Consider the following 15101-nt stretch of genomic DNA (forward strand, 5'->3'; position numbering starts at 1 on the left):
GAACATCTTTATACTATCAACTGATTCGCTATTTAACTGAACTTCAAATTAAATTGTGCATCTAGTGTTTTTATTTGACAAGTCTGATAACCCTGTGTATAGTGATGCCCATCCAATGATCACACTCCCCACTTTGAGTTCACTCTATGTTTTTTCAGTGGACCAGTGGATTGAACAATGATGAGATACCAAGCAGCATGCTTGGTCTTGTGTTTACAACAGCAGTGTTGTTCAAGCATTTAGACTTAGACAGTTTCTTTCCAGCTTATGTTCAAACTGCTTCTGACATGTTGCTCAAGTAACGAAGTGTGACCTTTATCCTTTCCTCCTGGTGAACAAAACAGAAATTTTCTAAGGAGATAAAAATATCAAAAATTAAAAATGGTGATGTACTATTCCAAGAATCTTAAGGCTGTCAATACTTTATGCTTTTAAATAGTTGCTATGGTTCACCCCAGAAGCATCTGCATATATCTGTGGGGTTTTTTTTTATGGTGTGTAGTGAACTTTGATATCTTTTGGGGATAAAAGAACTCTCTATCTGTCTATCTGCATATATATATTTAACAATGCAAGTTATTGTTATATAAATGTAGACTGTTGTCAATTTCAGTTCCCTACCATATCAAAAGAACAAAGCAGGCAGGAAGAGCAAGAGTATGATCTAATATGCCTACGCTAATAACAAAGCCAGTGTCCTAAATTGGCAATGGCAGCCCTCTTCTGCGGAGATTGTTTTTAACACCATCAGTAGACATTCAAAAGAATTGGATGGTGACAGGAAGAGCACATTTTAAATTGTCAACCTTCATGATGTCCTTTTGAAGAATAGCAATTACATAACTCAGGGAGCTTTATTTTGCATTTGAATATATATATATATACACACACACACACACACACAAAGCAGTGTGCAAATGTTATGCAAGAATCCATATTCTGAATTCTTTGTAGAAATTAAAGTTACTTATTTTTTACTATAATCTCGTTTCCCTTTATTACCCAGTTACTAGTTAAGATTGGCATCAATATTAAGTAAGTAGTACAGAATTAAAACTGCTTTCTATTTAAGTTATTAACAAATTCATTTAAAGAGGCCTTCGACCATATGCTATTTCTTAATCATATTCAAATTCGAGTTTGTGATTTTCCAAGAATCATGTACTTTTTAACTCTATATAGCATTAAAACATTAAGAGTTTGTTAATAGTCTAATATTTTGTTAAAGTTTTAAGTTGTTTTCTCTTAGGCAATGAGAGAGGAAAATGCTATCCAAAAGTAATTTTATATCACCAAAATTTCATTTGGTTTTTTTCTAATTCTCATCTTCTTTTGAAATAATTTTAGAAAAAAAAATCTTTTAAAAATGCAGACTTAACGCCAAGAGAAACGCATTGCAAGCACCCTAAATAGTTAATGTATTTTCTAAATGAATGATTTAAAATAGCTATTAAAGGAGAGGAAATGAGCTTAGGTTTCTAGTAATGACTTCTCCTCTTCAAAATGAAATCTGTAAATCCCTGATTGCAATTCCAAATCCCCTAAGGACCAGCAGTTCTGGGACCAGGGCTCACTGGCTTTATGTCTAATAGCACCAGATAAGTAGTATGATTTTTATATATATAATTTGGGGGAATATTCAGAATTTATAGTCCTGAAGACAATTTATGAATGAATTTCCTTTTTAAAGTACATTATTCTAAAAATCAACTTTTCCACCCAAATTGTAAGCAGAGCACATAGGAACGTGAGAGGCATGGATATATACATAGAGACATATGTATATGTATTTATATATGCATGCACACACATGCACAAAATATAAGTACCATTTTATTCATAAGAGCATAATGATTCAGCCTGTGATTGTTAATAAAAATGCATTTCTAACCATCAAATTTGAGTCTATTATTCTAAGTTAATTGCATTTGCCCTAAAGAGACTTACAGCTGGCTGTCAGCCTGTTTGTGTCAATTTCATTTTATTCATCAGTCAATCTTGTCTCTTCTTCTTTTTACATCCCATGTATTGATCAAATAGATTTGTTAGTCTACTCCACAGCTTTCACAGCACTAAAAAATTAAAAATAATCTTGATATTATCATCAGATGCATTTGATTACTTCGTTCATTTACATGTTATTTTAATTGATATTTCGGTAGCAAATAGAATGCCCTTTTGACAGGCCCATAAGACTGTCATTAAATATAATAGATGTAACTCATTCAAAGAGGCATTGAGAAAATGTTAAACATGAAAAAGTCTACACTGCAGTGGTCGGCAGCGTTTCAGCTTTTCACTTGGAACAGAGAATACTCATCATGGTAAACATTAGTTCCTTACTGGAGTGCATTACAGAGTAAGGAAGCATCTTGTTAAAATTGGTCCTCAGCAATTATTAGGTGGTGAAGTGGATTAAAGAAATAATGGGCACCTTGTTCCCATTTGAGCCAAAGAAAAACAGTGGGGGAAACCGAAGAGCAGGGAGGTTAGGCTAGGAAAGTAGTTAAGGTGGAAAGTCTGTGAAGAATTAGAATCTTCCATATGTGAGTCAAGTTGCGTAGAGGGGAGATGAAAGGCATCACAGGGTGAGGAGATAATTAGCAGATCAGAAGCAAAGCAGTTAAAAGGTGACCCTTACCTCCTCTGTTACTCAGTCTAGGAAACTATAGACAATTATTACAGTATTTTCTCCAGGGATGTGTGATACAGTTCCTCCACGTGTCCTCCAAGACACAAAGCTCTCTCAGAATTGTCATTGTATTGCTTGAGTTCAGTGCTTTTTATGGAAATTCCTCTACATCATGCCAGCCTTGTCTTTCAACCTTGCTTTAGATCAGTGATCCCCAACTGAGGGTGATTTCACTCCCCAGGGGACATTAGGAATACCTGGAGACATTGGAGAAGCTGCTGCTGACATCAAGTGGGCAGAGGCCAGGGACGCTGCCACCCAACCCAAAATGCATAGCACAGCCCCCCATGACAAAGAATTCTCCAGTCCAAAATGACGATAGTGCAGAAATTAAGAAACCTTGCTTTAGATGTGTGGCTGAAATACACTTAAAGCCAAAAAATGAAAACTACATTACAGTTCAGCAGCAGCACAGTGAGTGGGATTTAAGCAGCTCTGAAAGACAGAGAGCAGTGCAGCTGCTGCACACAGAATTTCACACTGGCCTATTAAATAATACAATTCATTACCTAGACCCCAGGAACAGTTGAGCCAAATACAACCCCAATTTTAAGGAAAACAAAGAAAAATGAAAATTATTGCTTGATAGAAGACATTTCAAAGGCCTCCAAGACAAACCAGCTGAAAAATCCCCAATAAAAAGACTCAGCAAGAAAATTGTGTCACAGCCCCTAATCCTCAACAGACCTTAACAAGATGTTCATGAGCCAAACACTCTTGTCTGCAGAAGACAAAGGGCACAGGAAACAATATAGTCTAGAGAAGGATTATCGTTAAGAGGCAGGAGAAAGATAAAACAGATTCCTCAACCTTACAATTAGAACTCCTAAAAAGAATAACCAGAAATGTGCTAAAAACCATGTCACAAAACGGTTATATCGTTCTGCTCGTGGGAAATTAGTATTTAGGTTAGGCCTGGGGCAATTTTTAAAGCCTTTTTTTGATGGTTGTTTTTTACCCACCTGCCTAGACACCCCTGCCACCAAACCCCTCCCTGGCACAGATGGCCAAGACATTTGCTTTTTCAAATACTCCATATTTCCACAGCCACCCACCAGACAAAAATTAGATTACCAATGCTTGTGTAAACTTTCCAAGCTCTGACACAATAAGATTCCAGGAAATGTACATGCACAGCTAAAAGCAGCATTATACATAATGCACTGTAATTCCAACAGACAAGTTGCTATCTTCGATAGATATACACATTTTTCATGCCAAACACATGAACGTCAATACATTTTTCTCAAGTTAAAATGGAAACCATTTAACAGATATAATGGGCACAATGAATTTCATTTTGCATTACTAATGCAGCAGAGAAGGAGGGAAGTTTTGGAAAGGATTGCAATGAGGCCAAGAACAACAGGAAACAACTTAGAAGCTATCACGCTTGTCCAAGTAATTGCCCCAAAGCATGGTCATGGGACCTGTGCGCCACTGAGATTTCATATTCTCAATTATCTAATTCCACAAAAACAAATTTTCTACAAATCGGGAAAAAAGTTTAAAAACTGACAAAATCGTAGCTGTGTTTTTGCAAAAAGATCAAGAGGATGTCACTATGTGTTTTTCCCACCATTTCCAAAGAGATGTTATCAGAGCCAACTTGATTTTAGGGGAGATTAATTGTAGGCATATGAATGAAACGATGTGTCATATAAAAAAGGTTGGAAAGCTACTCCAGAAGCCCAATCCCCAGCCTCTGCTTTTATCCATAGAAATGCATATCCTCCAAGACTCCTTTTCATCCCTATTATACATGTGTCACGGTAGCAGTACACATCATTGGCCCTTACCCTTATGAGGAAATTGTCTCTAGTCTTTCTGGCATCACAGATAGTGTAGTCAGCCATTGCACACAGAAGAACTGTGTTAGTGCCACCTACTAGGATAAGATAATAAACTCTAATTGCCTAAACAAATGTTATTATACAGTTTAGAATGAAACTTTTGAGCACAGGTTATTGAAATCAGGCAAACGTTGGCTATAAGCCCATCTCTACTACTTACACACTGTGTGAGCTTGAACAAATTCCTTCATCAGAGTTTCGGTTTCTCCATTTGTAAAATAGGTATAATATTTTCAACATTAATGGTTTTTAGGAAGGATTAAATGGACTCATGTGTGTAAGCCATTAGGTACCTTAGTAGCCACAATATTTAGGAACAGCAGGACATGATTGAACACTCTGGCCCTACTTGGTCAAAGCCCTTGCTTCCACCAGTTCCTGACTCTGTGAACTTGGGTCAGGTACTTGGTGTCATTAAATTTCAACTTCCTTACCTCTAAAATGAGAAAAATACTAACAATAGCTTTAGCAATGTTATGGGGATTCAAGTGTGATAATAGAAATAAAGGGCTTAACAATTCCTACCACATATCCCATTACATTTTAGCCCTAATAATTCTTTTCATCATATTTGCAAATGAGATATAAACTTCTTTAGTGTTAGGCATCAAAATGACTGGTGAAAACATCTCAAAATACGAATGCATATACAAAGACAGACTTTGAAAGAAAACAATTGGAGAAGCATAGCACATTCTTCATTATGTTTATCATGAGTTCCAGCAATAATTTGCCTTTCTTTGATTTTATGTTTGCCTCTAGCATATAAAGACACACCTCTAAAGAGTGAAGTTTTAAAGTAGAAATATGGCAATATTTATGAAGATCCGCTCTAGCAATTCTTCCAAAATACCTCAACTCCCAGGAACTGATAAATTTTTCGGCCTCTATGTCATTTGTGGCACCCCATCCATGTACAGATGTCAGTGTCACCACAGTCACATCACAGGCTAAAAACCCTGACAGCAAATTGGTTACAAGGTGTAAAAAATGATGGACACAAAAAAAATGAATATCCTTGACTATGAAAGGCCAAGATGAGCTAGTAAGCTATTAACTTGGCTCATTTATCAAATGATGAATCAACTTTTATGAGAAATATTCAGTGTTTTCAAACTGCTTATCAAGTATCCTAATTCTGTCATCTTATGGATCTATATTATTGAAATTTTCAGAACACACTTAGTATCTTAATTATTAAATTACAGTGATGTGCCCCAGAGTATGAAAATAACTCAAACTTGTGGCTTGTTTCTGTCTTCTCGTGCAGAATAAACTAGGGGGTTCTGAAGTGCACCATGTTTAGCCAGGTAAAAATAAACCAGACTGGTACTATAGTCCTCAGTAGGAAGATAAAGAAATTAAGTACTTACAATTGATGCTACAGGAATGAAAGAATTCACACTTTCTTAGTGCTATTATTTCAGACAGTCTGGTGTCAGAATTAAAAGCCAACCAGTGCATCTGTTTATATTGCCAAGGATTTTCACAGTAAGAAGGGCTAGGAAACACATATTTTTAAATTAGGGTCCAAATTCCAAAGAACACCAAAAAATAGTATGTCAAAAATATATGTTCTTATGATTTTTATTGTCCAGTGTCTAAACAAAGACAAAAAACCACATAGCTCACTTCTCCTTCACAAACACAAGTGGAGAGATTAAAAAGTAATTCTGTTGCTTTGGCCACAGACTTTTTGTTGTTGTTGTTAATCTGCTTGTTTCTGGATTAGCTACTGCTTTTTTCCCCCAAGATGAAATAATATAGGAAAAGCTGATGAAGGAAACTTCATTCACATAGAAAGTTCACCAGGATGGCTCTGTTACCAAGCCTTAAAAGTTGAATTACAATGGTTATCTAAAATGACAATTTTATACTTTAAAATACATCTCTTATTTTAAAATTTGCATTAACTCCTTGCTTATCTTGCGCTTCTAGTTAAAGAAACGTCCTGTGTAAAATCCATACTGATGTATTGAACGTCGAAGCACTCAAAACTATCATTAACCTATTTTTACTTCTCATCAGCAAAATTAGAAAATTAGGTATTTTCTTCAATTTCAAAGCTTACTCCTTTGGTCAGTGAAAGAAAAAGAATACACATACACAGAAGTAATATTTTGTCCACAAAAGTAAATAGACTTCATTGTCTCATTTATTTATTCAGCAAATGTTCATTGATGATCTATCTGCCAGACACTGGACTCACTATTGGGAAATACTGAGTTGAACGAGACATCACTGTATTTAGCATATAATCATAATATAGGACTACATGATCTCCTACAGGAAAAATACAGGGTGCTGGGAAAGCACTCACCAGGAGAAAAATGATGAAACAGACTTGAGAGATGATCGGCCCTCATTCCCTTTATTTGACCAAGGAGGAAACTGAGGTCTAGAAAAGTTAAACTTCAGAATCACAGAGCTCTTTAGTGAAAATGAAACTAGAATTTATGTCTCCAAATTCAAATTTTATACTCTCTTTATAGCAATGTACTCCCTAGAAAGTGATTGGCTTTGTTTTCCTCCAAAACAATAATGATCAAACCATGAACTTCAAGACAGTTGACTAAAGTTGGAAATGTTCTCTTTGGGAACAGAGTCGATATCCACCCTAACTGCATAACATCCTGAATGGTGGAGAAGCATTGAGAACTCAGACAGCTGGGGTCTAATCTTGCATTTCTATACCTAACAGCTAGGGTAAGACTAGTCCTTGGGCAAGAATGAAACTCTGAAAATCATTTGATTTTTTAAAACAATCTTTCAAATCAGGATAACAATATCTACAAGATACAGGTAAATTTCATGGCATAGTTGAACTGAGTAGGTACTCAACACAACATATGTAAATTCCTAGCCCCACTGCTCACTACTGCAAATTGAATAGAACTGACGAAAGACCAGTTCAGCAGAAACCACATCTCAGTTTCTTTATTCCTTTCCATTCATTTTAGCATAAGATTCAGCCTCCAATTTTAAGCCATTTTTGTAGATCATTTTTGGCATACCTTCACAAAATTAAACATTTCCACTCTGTGAATATTTTGGGAGTTAGAAAGCAGAGATTAAACAATTAGATTTAGAGAATTTAATCAGCATGCATCCTCTGAAAAGAGATGGGAAGAAAATAGAGTCAGAAGAAATATATAAAATTAATTAAACCTCCTATGCAATTCTGTGAGTCTCTTTCCATTACAGGTCATAGAAACCTAACCAGTTTAGATAAAGAGGGAATTTGTAGACTCACATATCTAGGATGTCCAGATGGAGACAAGCTTAAGGAGCAACTAAATATGGAGACCCAAACAATAGATTTGGAATTTGTCCATGTGGCTAAAGTGCCCTGCCTTTGCCTTCTTTTCTTGGGCCCCTTTTTGGGGTTTATTCTCAGATAGACTTTTTTTTTTTCTTTTTTGAGAGAAGTTCTCACTCTCATCCAGGCTGGAGTGCAGTGGTGTGATCATGGCTCACTGCAGCCTTCACCACCCATGCTTAATAGATCTCCTACATCTGCTTTCCAAGTAGTTGAGACCACAGGCATGCATCACCATACCTGGTTAATTATTTATTTATTTATTTATTTATTTATTTATTTATTTATTTTTGTAGAGATATGATTTCTACATGTTGCCAAGCTAGTCTTGAACTCCTGGGCTCAAATGATCCTCTTGCCTCAGCCTTCCCAAAATGTTGGAATTACGGGTGTGAGCCACCATGCCCAGCCTCAGATAGACTTTTTACACATTGCAGAAAAGATGGCTTGTGTCTATCCAAAGCCCAAATAGTGTTTACACCTTATATCAGAGGAGAGAACTGTTATTCCCAGTATGCTAATTTCAAGTCTCAGGGAACACCTGGATTGGTACTATGTGAGTCTCATAACCATCCTAGAACAAGCTGCTGTGGCTAGGAGATGGAGGACTCTGGCTATCATATAGTCTGTGTGAGGAGCAGGAGAGGGCAAGTCAATTCCACTCAAGGGGTAAGGAATAGGTTCTTCACTGTAAAGTAGAGTTCTCTTTCCTGAAAAAGGGATCCTGGCCAGGCAAAAAAAAAAAAAAAAAAAAAAAAAGGATAACACTCAATTAGTTTCTTTTCCCTTCTCTTTTAGGATTATCCACACCAATTCTAAATCCTCTTGGAGATCCTGGTAAGTTCATCCTCCTTTCCTTGTGGTAGCTTCCTATAGTGACTAAGGGGCACTTTCGGTGCAATATTTAAGGAAAAATACTCCGCCTTTGTCCATGCCCACAATATGGCTGCCATGGCACCAGCATACAAATCATAACACATGCACATTATTCAAAGCTCACTGGAGTATGTTTCACCTTGGAGGTGCTTATAATCTGTGTGTGTATACATATTAGATAAGAAAAGGTTAGCAATCATTTCCTTATTTAGGCAATACACGGATTCCAAGTTTACTGTATGTAGGACACTAGGTTTAGCTCTGTGGGAGTATAAAATCCTTAGTGTCTGTCCTTGAATGATTAAGGAAGAAGAGTAAGAGGTGTAAGACATCACTTTTAGCATAACACGATGGACAGCACATGGAGTTAACATTTGAGCTGAGTTTTGGAGGATAAGTAGAAGTTTCACTGAAAGGAATAGGAAAAGAACGGCGTGCACAAAGAGGTCAAGATAGAAAAGTTTGAAATGTGCTTTTTTATTTGGGTAAGAGATCACACATATGAGAGAGATGGGAAATAAACATAGCAAGGTAGTGTTTAAGCATTCATTAATAGAGGTCTGTCCATGCTGTGGTGTATCCACACTGGAGAATATGATGCAGTAATTCTTTAGATGAGGAAGATCTAAATGAGCACACCTCCAGGATATACTAACAAAGGGGAAAAATATAGCTTCCTATTAATAAATACAGCTTGGCCCCATTTACATTAAGTAAAAATCAAATATGCAAATGTTCGTGAATGTATGCAAAAGATCTGGAAAGCTTTATCCCAAACTGATAATAGGGACCAAATAGATTTGTCAAAGAGCAGTGAGAATGGGGCAAGCTGCAGTAATGAAGTGGAGATGTTGCCTTGGCATTGATACATCTGTATTGCTTAAGCTATGATTTTTCACAATAGAAACTTACCTACATGTTACTTGCATAATAAAGAAATATTTTTTACATAAATGAAAGTTTTCTGCTAGGCATGGTGGCTGTTACCTAGAATCCTAACACCTTGGGAGGCCGAGGCAGGGAGGACAACTTGAGGCCAGGACTTTGAGACCAGCCTGGGCAACATACCAAGACCCCATTCCTACAAAAAATGTTTTAATTAGCCAGGCATGGTGGCATGCACCTGTGAGCCCAGCTACTCAGGAGGCAGAGGCAGGAGGATTGCTTGAACCCAGGAGGTCGAGACTGCAGTGAACCATGATTGTGCCACTGCACTCCAGCCTGGGTGACAGAGCGAGACCCTGCCTCAAAAAAAAAGTTTTCTAGTAAAATAAGGGTCCATTTACAGGCCCCAAAAGGAGTGTGGACTTTAAAAAATTAATATTATAATTATTTTTGGTTGCCTTGTGGAGGTTGCTAAAACATTAAGGTTTACACATTAGTAAGAAGAACGTGTTGCAAGTGGGAATATTTTAAGGCTAATAAACAATAGGCAGGTAGAACTCTTTAGAGGCCATTCCAAATCTATATGTATAATAAAATACATAAAATATACAATAAGGAATATATATGAGTGAATAATACGGATTAAGGTGAGACAATCATTCTTTTTTAAGTATTGGGAGTTTAAGGTCTCAAATTCATGTCTTTGGGAAAGTTTTTTTGGGAACTGTCTAAAAGACAACACATTTGGATCTGTAGATCACAAGGGGCCAAGTCGATTTTAGTTTGGATTTAGCAGTCATCTATGTGAAGGAGATAGTTGAAGAATGAATAAGGTCAACAAGTCATTAGGGAATAAGTTAGATTAGAAAGGGAAAGAGTGAAGAGAGCTAAAGCCAAGGTCTTGGGAAAGATTATTCATTAAGAGAAGTAGAATAATGCATTTGCTCATTCATTCTCCGCTAATATTTTTCAAGTACCTTGTGACAAATCCTGTGCAGGTTTTGAAGACAGAATCACGATGGTGGGAAAAATGGCATGGTGACTGCCCATGGGAAGCTTATGTCCATTGAACCACTAATATGCACATTTAATGAGCATGTATTGTCTTTGCTATGGCATTTAAGTAGCACATCAGCCTTTGAAACAATGCTATAATTATTTTCTTTCTATGGATACAGAAATGAGGCTTAGTGATGAGGGACAATTTGTCCTAAGTCATACAGCAATAAATTGTCAATGGCCTGATTTGAATGCCAACTTTGTCTGCCACCAGAACTCTTACACATTGTGCAACCTAACATATTCAAGAGTGGCCAGCAAAGGGGTCATAGAGAAACCTCTAAAATAGGAGAAAAACCAGGATTCTACATTAAAGAAGACAAGGACAGAGTCATGAGCCTGACTGACCATGTGTCAAGGATGGCAACTGATTAAAGATCATTGATTTGGTGATTAGAGCCAAGTATTCATGTGTTTAATATTCATTCAACGATCATTTATTAAGCCCCTAGCATGTATTATCACATGAGCTTTGAAAGGTCAGTTTAATTCACAGGAAGACAGAAGCCAATTGTGAGGGATTAAGGAGTGAGTGGGTGATGAAACAGTATGTATTAAGGGCTACCTGGAGAAATTTGACAATAGAAAAAAATAGTGCACCTAGGATTTATAGGCTCTGGTTCACCTAAGCATGCATCCAGAGGGAGGAAGCAATCAGTAGAGTAAGACTGAGGATGCAAGGAAAGAGGATGACGGTTGATAAAGACACATCTTCTGTGGATGGTAAAAGAGACAGGGATGTAAACCCCTCATGCAAAAGTTCACCTTTAAAAGACAGAGGGCCCCTTCTTCTCCGATAGAGGAAGGATAAAAAGGAATAAAGATATTCTGCAGCAAAGTGCAATTGTAGGAAACTGTGCTGATAAAATCTCTTTGGGACAGAGGTTCTCAAGCCTGGCTACACATTAGAATCATCTTCACAGCTGCTAAAAATTGTGATGCCCAGACTGCACTACAGACCAAATAAATCAGGAAACTGTGAGGTTTCTTCAGGCTGAAGATGTCCAAGGCAGGGTTTAAAGAGTGACAGGCAAGACTTGAATAAGTGAGGAGAAGAGGAGGCATTCCATGTGATGACAACTTAAGCAGCACCAATTAAAAAATTAATTTGCTTAAAACAAAGGAAGCAAGGAAGAAGTGAGGGATGAAATAGAAAAGCTGGTCTGTGAGTAGCTCACAAAGATTTCAAATTGCTGCAAAGTAGATGTATATGTGTCCTATTGCTTGTGACCATAGCTCTATTAAGCACCAGAAACTTTTTTTTTTTTTTTGAGCCAGGGTCTGACTTTGTCACCCAGGCTGGAGTACAGTGGCACAATCATGGCTCACTGCAGCCTCGACTTCCCAAGCTCAAGTGATCCTCCCACCTCAGCCTCCCAAGTAGCTGTGACTACAGGTGCATGCCACCATGCCTGGCTGATTTTTCTATTTTCTGTAGAGATAGGGATTTTCTATGTTTCCCAGGCTGGTTTCAAACTCCTGGGCTCAAGAAATCCACCTACCTCAGCCTCCCAAGTACTAGGATTACAGGCATGAGCCACTGTGCCTAGCCTAGCACTGGAATTTTATCAGTACTGTTTACTTTTTATTCCCAAACCTCATCAGAGTGCCTAGCATATAGTAGATGTTCAATAAACATGAGTTGAATAAATAGCTTAATAAATAAACAAATGTATTTTTTAGGTGTCAACCCAGCCCTCTCTTTAAGTGTCTAGAATACTTGAAAAGTGGTATTGTCTCATACCCAAACCCAAGTCATTCATTATAAGTTCTTGTTCACATCCCACTCAGATATTTCTAGGTCTCATTAGCTATGACTCCAGTCTTTTTATTCTTAATGTATCAGATTTTTATTAAAGTTTGTCAAAAATAAGAAAACAATAGGGAAGGCACACATCTATCATATGACTCAGCATTTTACTCCTAGGATTTTAGCCAAGAGAAATATCCACACAAAAACTTGCACAGGAATTTTCATAGCAGCTTTATTTGTAACAGCCAACAACTGAAAACAATACAAATATCCTTCAATTGGGTGGATAGACAAACTGAATTAAGGTATATTCGTGCAACTGAATATTACTCAGCTAAAAAAATTGTTTAGATATGCAACAATCTGAATAACTTTCAAAATAATTCTGCTCTGTGAAATCTTGACCAAAAAAAGGTACAAACTGAGTGATTCAGTTTACATGAAATTTTAGAAGTTGAGTCAATCTGTAGTAAGAGGAATGGGTTGGAGGTTGCCTACTAAAGGAAGTGGAGGGATGGATGGATTACAAAAGGACATAGGGAAACTCTGGTGGAGGGTGTGATAGAAATGTTTGTTGTTTTGATTTGGCTTCATGGTGCACACATATGTCAAAAGTCATCAAACACTATGCTTTAAAGGCTTGTCAATTGTTGTATGTAATATATCTTAAATCTATAAAAAGGTTTTAAACAGCAAACAATGAAAAGGGAAGTTTTATCATTAAAATGCCAGCTGGCAAATGATTTAAAATGAGATATTAGATATCTGTAATGTGAACTGTGTCACTTGCTTATTGTCACTGACCATTATTCCACGCTGAAATCTTGCTCCTGTCATCTTGCTGCACTCCTATCTCCCTCAAACATCAACAGTGCCACCCACTTCACAGATTTCAGCTTGTATCTTTTACAGAGCAGTTTAACTATGACTCTTTCCTACACCGGGGTTTTGGGAGACCTCACTTTTAGCATCCAAACTCTGAGACTCTGTTGCCCAGGTTGGAATGCAGTGGCACGATCTCGGCTCACTGCAAACTCTGCCTCCCAGGTTTAAGCAATTCTTGTGCCTCAGCCTCCCAAGTAGCTGAGACCACAGGCGCATGCCACCAGGTCCAGCTAATTTTTGTGTTTTTAGTTGAGACTGGTTTTCACCATGTTAGCCAGATTGGTCTTGAACTTCCGGCCTCAAGCAATCCGCCTCCCTCGGCCTCCCAAAGTGCTGAGATTACAGGTGTGAACCCCCACGCTTAGCATAGGGCTTCAAACTTTCACAAGCACTTATGATTTTAGAAATGGTGAGCTTTTTTCCTTCTCTCTGTACAAAGGAGAGAATCGCCCTGGAAAGACAAGCAAAAAATCTCCAACCCAGCAAGAAGTCAGTCCCTGTGCGGGAATAAACATTTATTATTGGTAAAAACAATACATATTTACATTATTATTGTGAATAATTACCTCTCTTGCTGGGGGGTTTCGGGATTGATGTCTTCATCCTAAGCACTTTGAGAGTCTGAGGTGGGCTGATCACAAGCTCAGGAGATTGAGATCATCCTGGCCGACATGGTGAAACCCTGTGTCTATTAAAAATACACAAATTAGCCGGGCATGGTGGCGGGCACCTGTAATCCCAGCTGCTCAGGAGGCTGAGGCAGGAGAATCGCTTGAACCTGGGAGTCAGAGGTTGCAGTGAGCCAAGATCACCACTGCACTCCAGCCTAGGTGACAGAGTGAGACTCCGTCTCAAAAAAAACAAAACAAAACAAAACAAAAAAAACAAAAAAACAAGTAACATCATCATTGTGTTCAGCCTCATGAGAGGAGGCGTGAATATTGTGGGCATTCGACTCATGTGCACTGATCATGAGGATACAGGTTGAAGACGAGACACTTGCTGAGATTCTCTACCTTATCATAACAGTAGTAATAATAGCCACTTGGTGTGTCCAAAGCTGTTTAAAAGCATTAACATTTCACATGGTGCACATCCTCACAGAGCAGATCAATATTTATTCTTCCAAGTGTGTCGAGTGTACGGTTGGGGTACCTCGAGGTGAAAACATCACAGTGCCAGTCACCATGTCAGCCTCAGCACTTGGAAAGCACATCTTCCAGTTCATTATGTCAGAATAACAAAGTGACCCTCAGCAGTTGAATATACTTATTAATGGCTAAGGGGAAGAAGGGTGGAAGGAGCAGACAACAATGCTTTGGGGGCTTCCAACACTAAACAACTGTCCAGAGTACACGACTGTTATTTGGTGTAGCATCAGCTCTGGAAAGGAAAGACAGACACACATGCACACACACACACACGCACACATCACAGCAGGCCTATTTAGTATCTTCCAGATGAGAATTTATTTTTGTGACTCCTAGTCCAAGTAATTTCATTGCCACCTAATTAGTAGGGGCAAGGGGACAGCAGTGGGACTTCCTTTTGTCCCCTTTCTTCTCTCCTTGTATCTCTGTTTGTCTTTGTGTGTGTCTCTTTCTTCCCCTCTCTCTCTCTCCTTAGCGTGTGTTTCTCTGATTAAGCAAATCAGCCTTAATTGGTCACTAACCAGGGAAGGACACCCAGCCTTCACATGGGCTTAATGGACACAAGCCCATTAAGGGGTAATCATCCAGCACAACTAACAAGTCACTCAGACCAGAATTTTGGAAGTTG

At 38.0% G+C, this 15101-nt stretch overlaps 1 protein-coding gene across 2 annotated transcripts in view; it reads left to right on the forward strand.

The window, feature by feature from the left end:
* The window catches only part of MDFIC2 (MyoD family inhibitor domain containing 2), a 113065-nt gene that overhangs the window by 61129 nt on the left and 36835 nt on the right, over window positions 1–15101 (forward strand). Inside the window, exon 3 of one of the 2 annotated variants that reach the window (XM_023199792.2) lies at window positions 8663–8701. The exons of the other annotated variant lie outside the window; for it this stretch is intronic. Within the exon in view, the coding sequence (XP_023055560.1) occupies window positions 8663–8701 (39 nt within the window). The remainder of the gene's footprint in view (window positions 1–8662; window positions 8702–15101) is intronic. 2 annotated transcript variants of the gene reach the window in all.

Source organism: Piliocolobus tephrosceles, chromosome 2 (assembly GCF_002776525.5).
Source record: "Piliocolobus tephrosceles isolate RC106 chromosome 2, ASM277652v3, whole genome shotgun sequence".
Taxonomy (NCBI): domain Eukaryota; kingdom Metazoa; phylum Chordata; class Mammalia; order Primates; family Cercopithecidae; genus Piliocolobus; species Piliocolobus tephrosceles.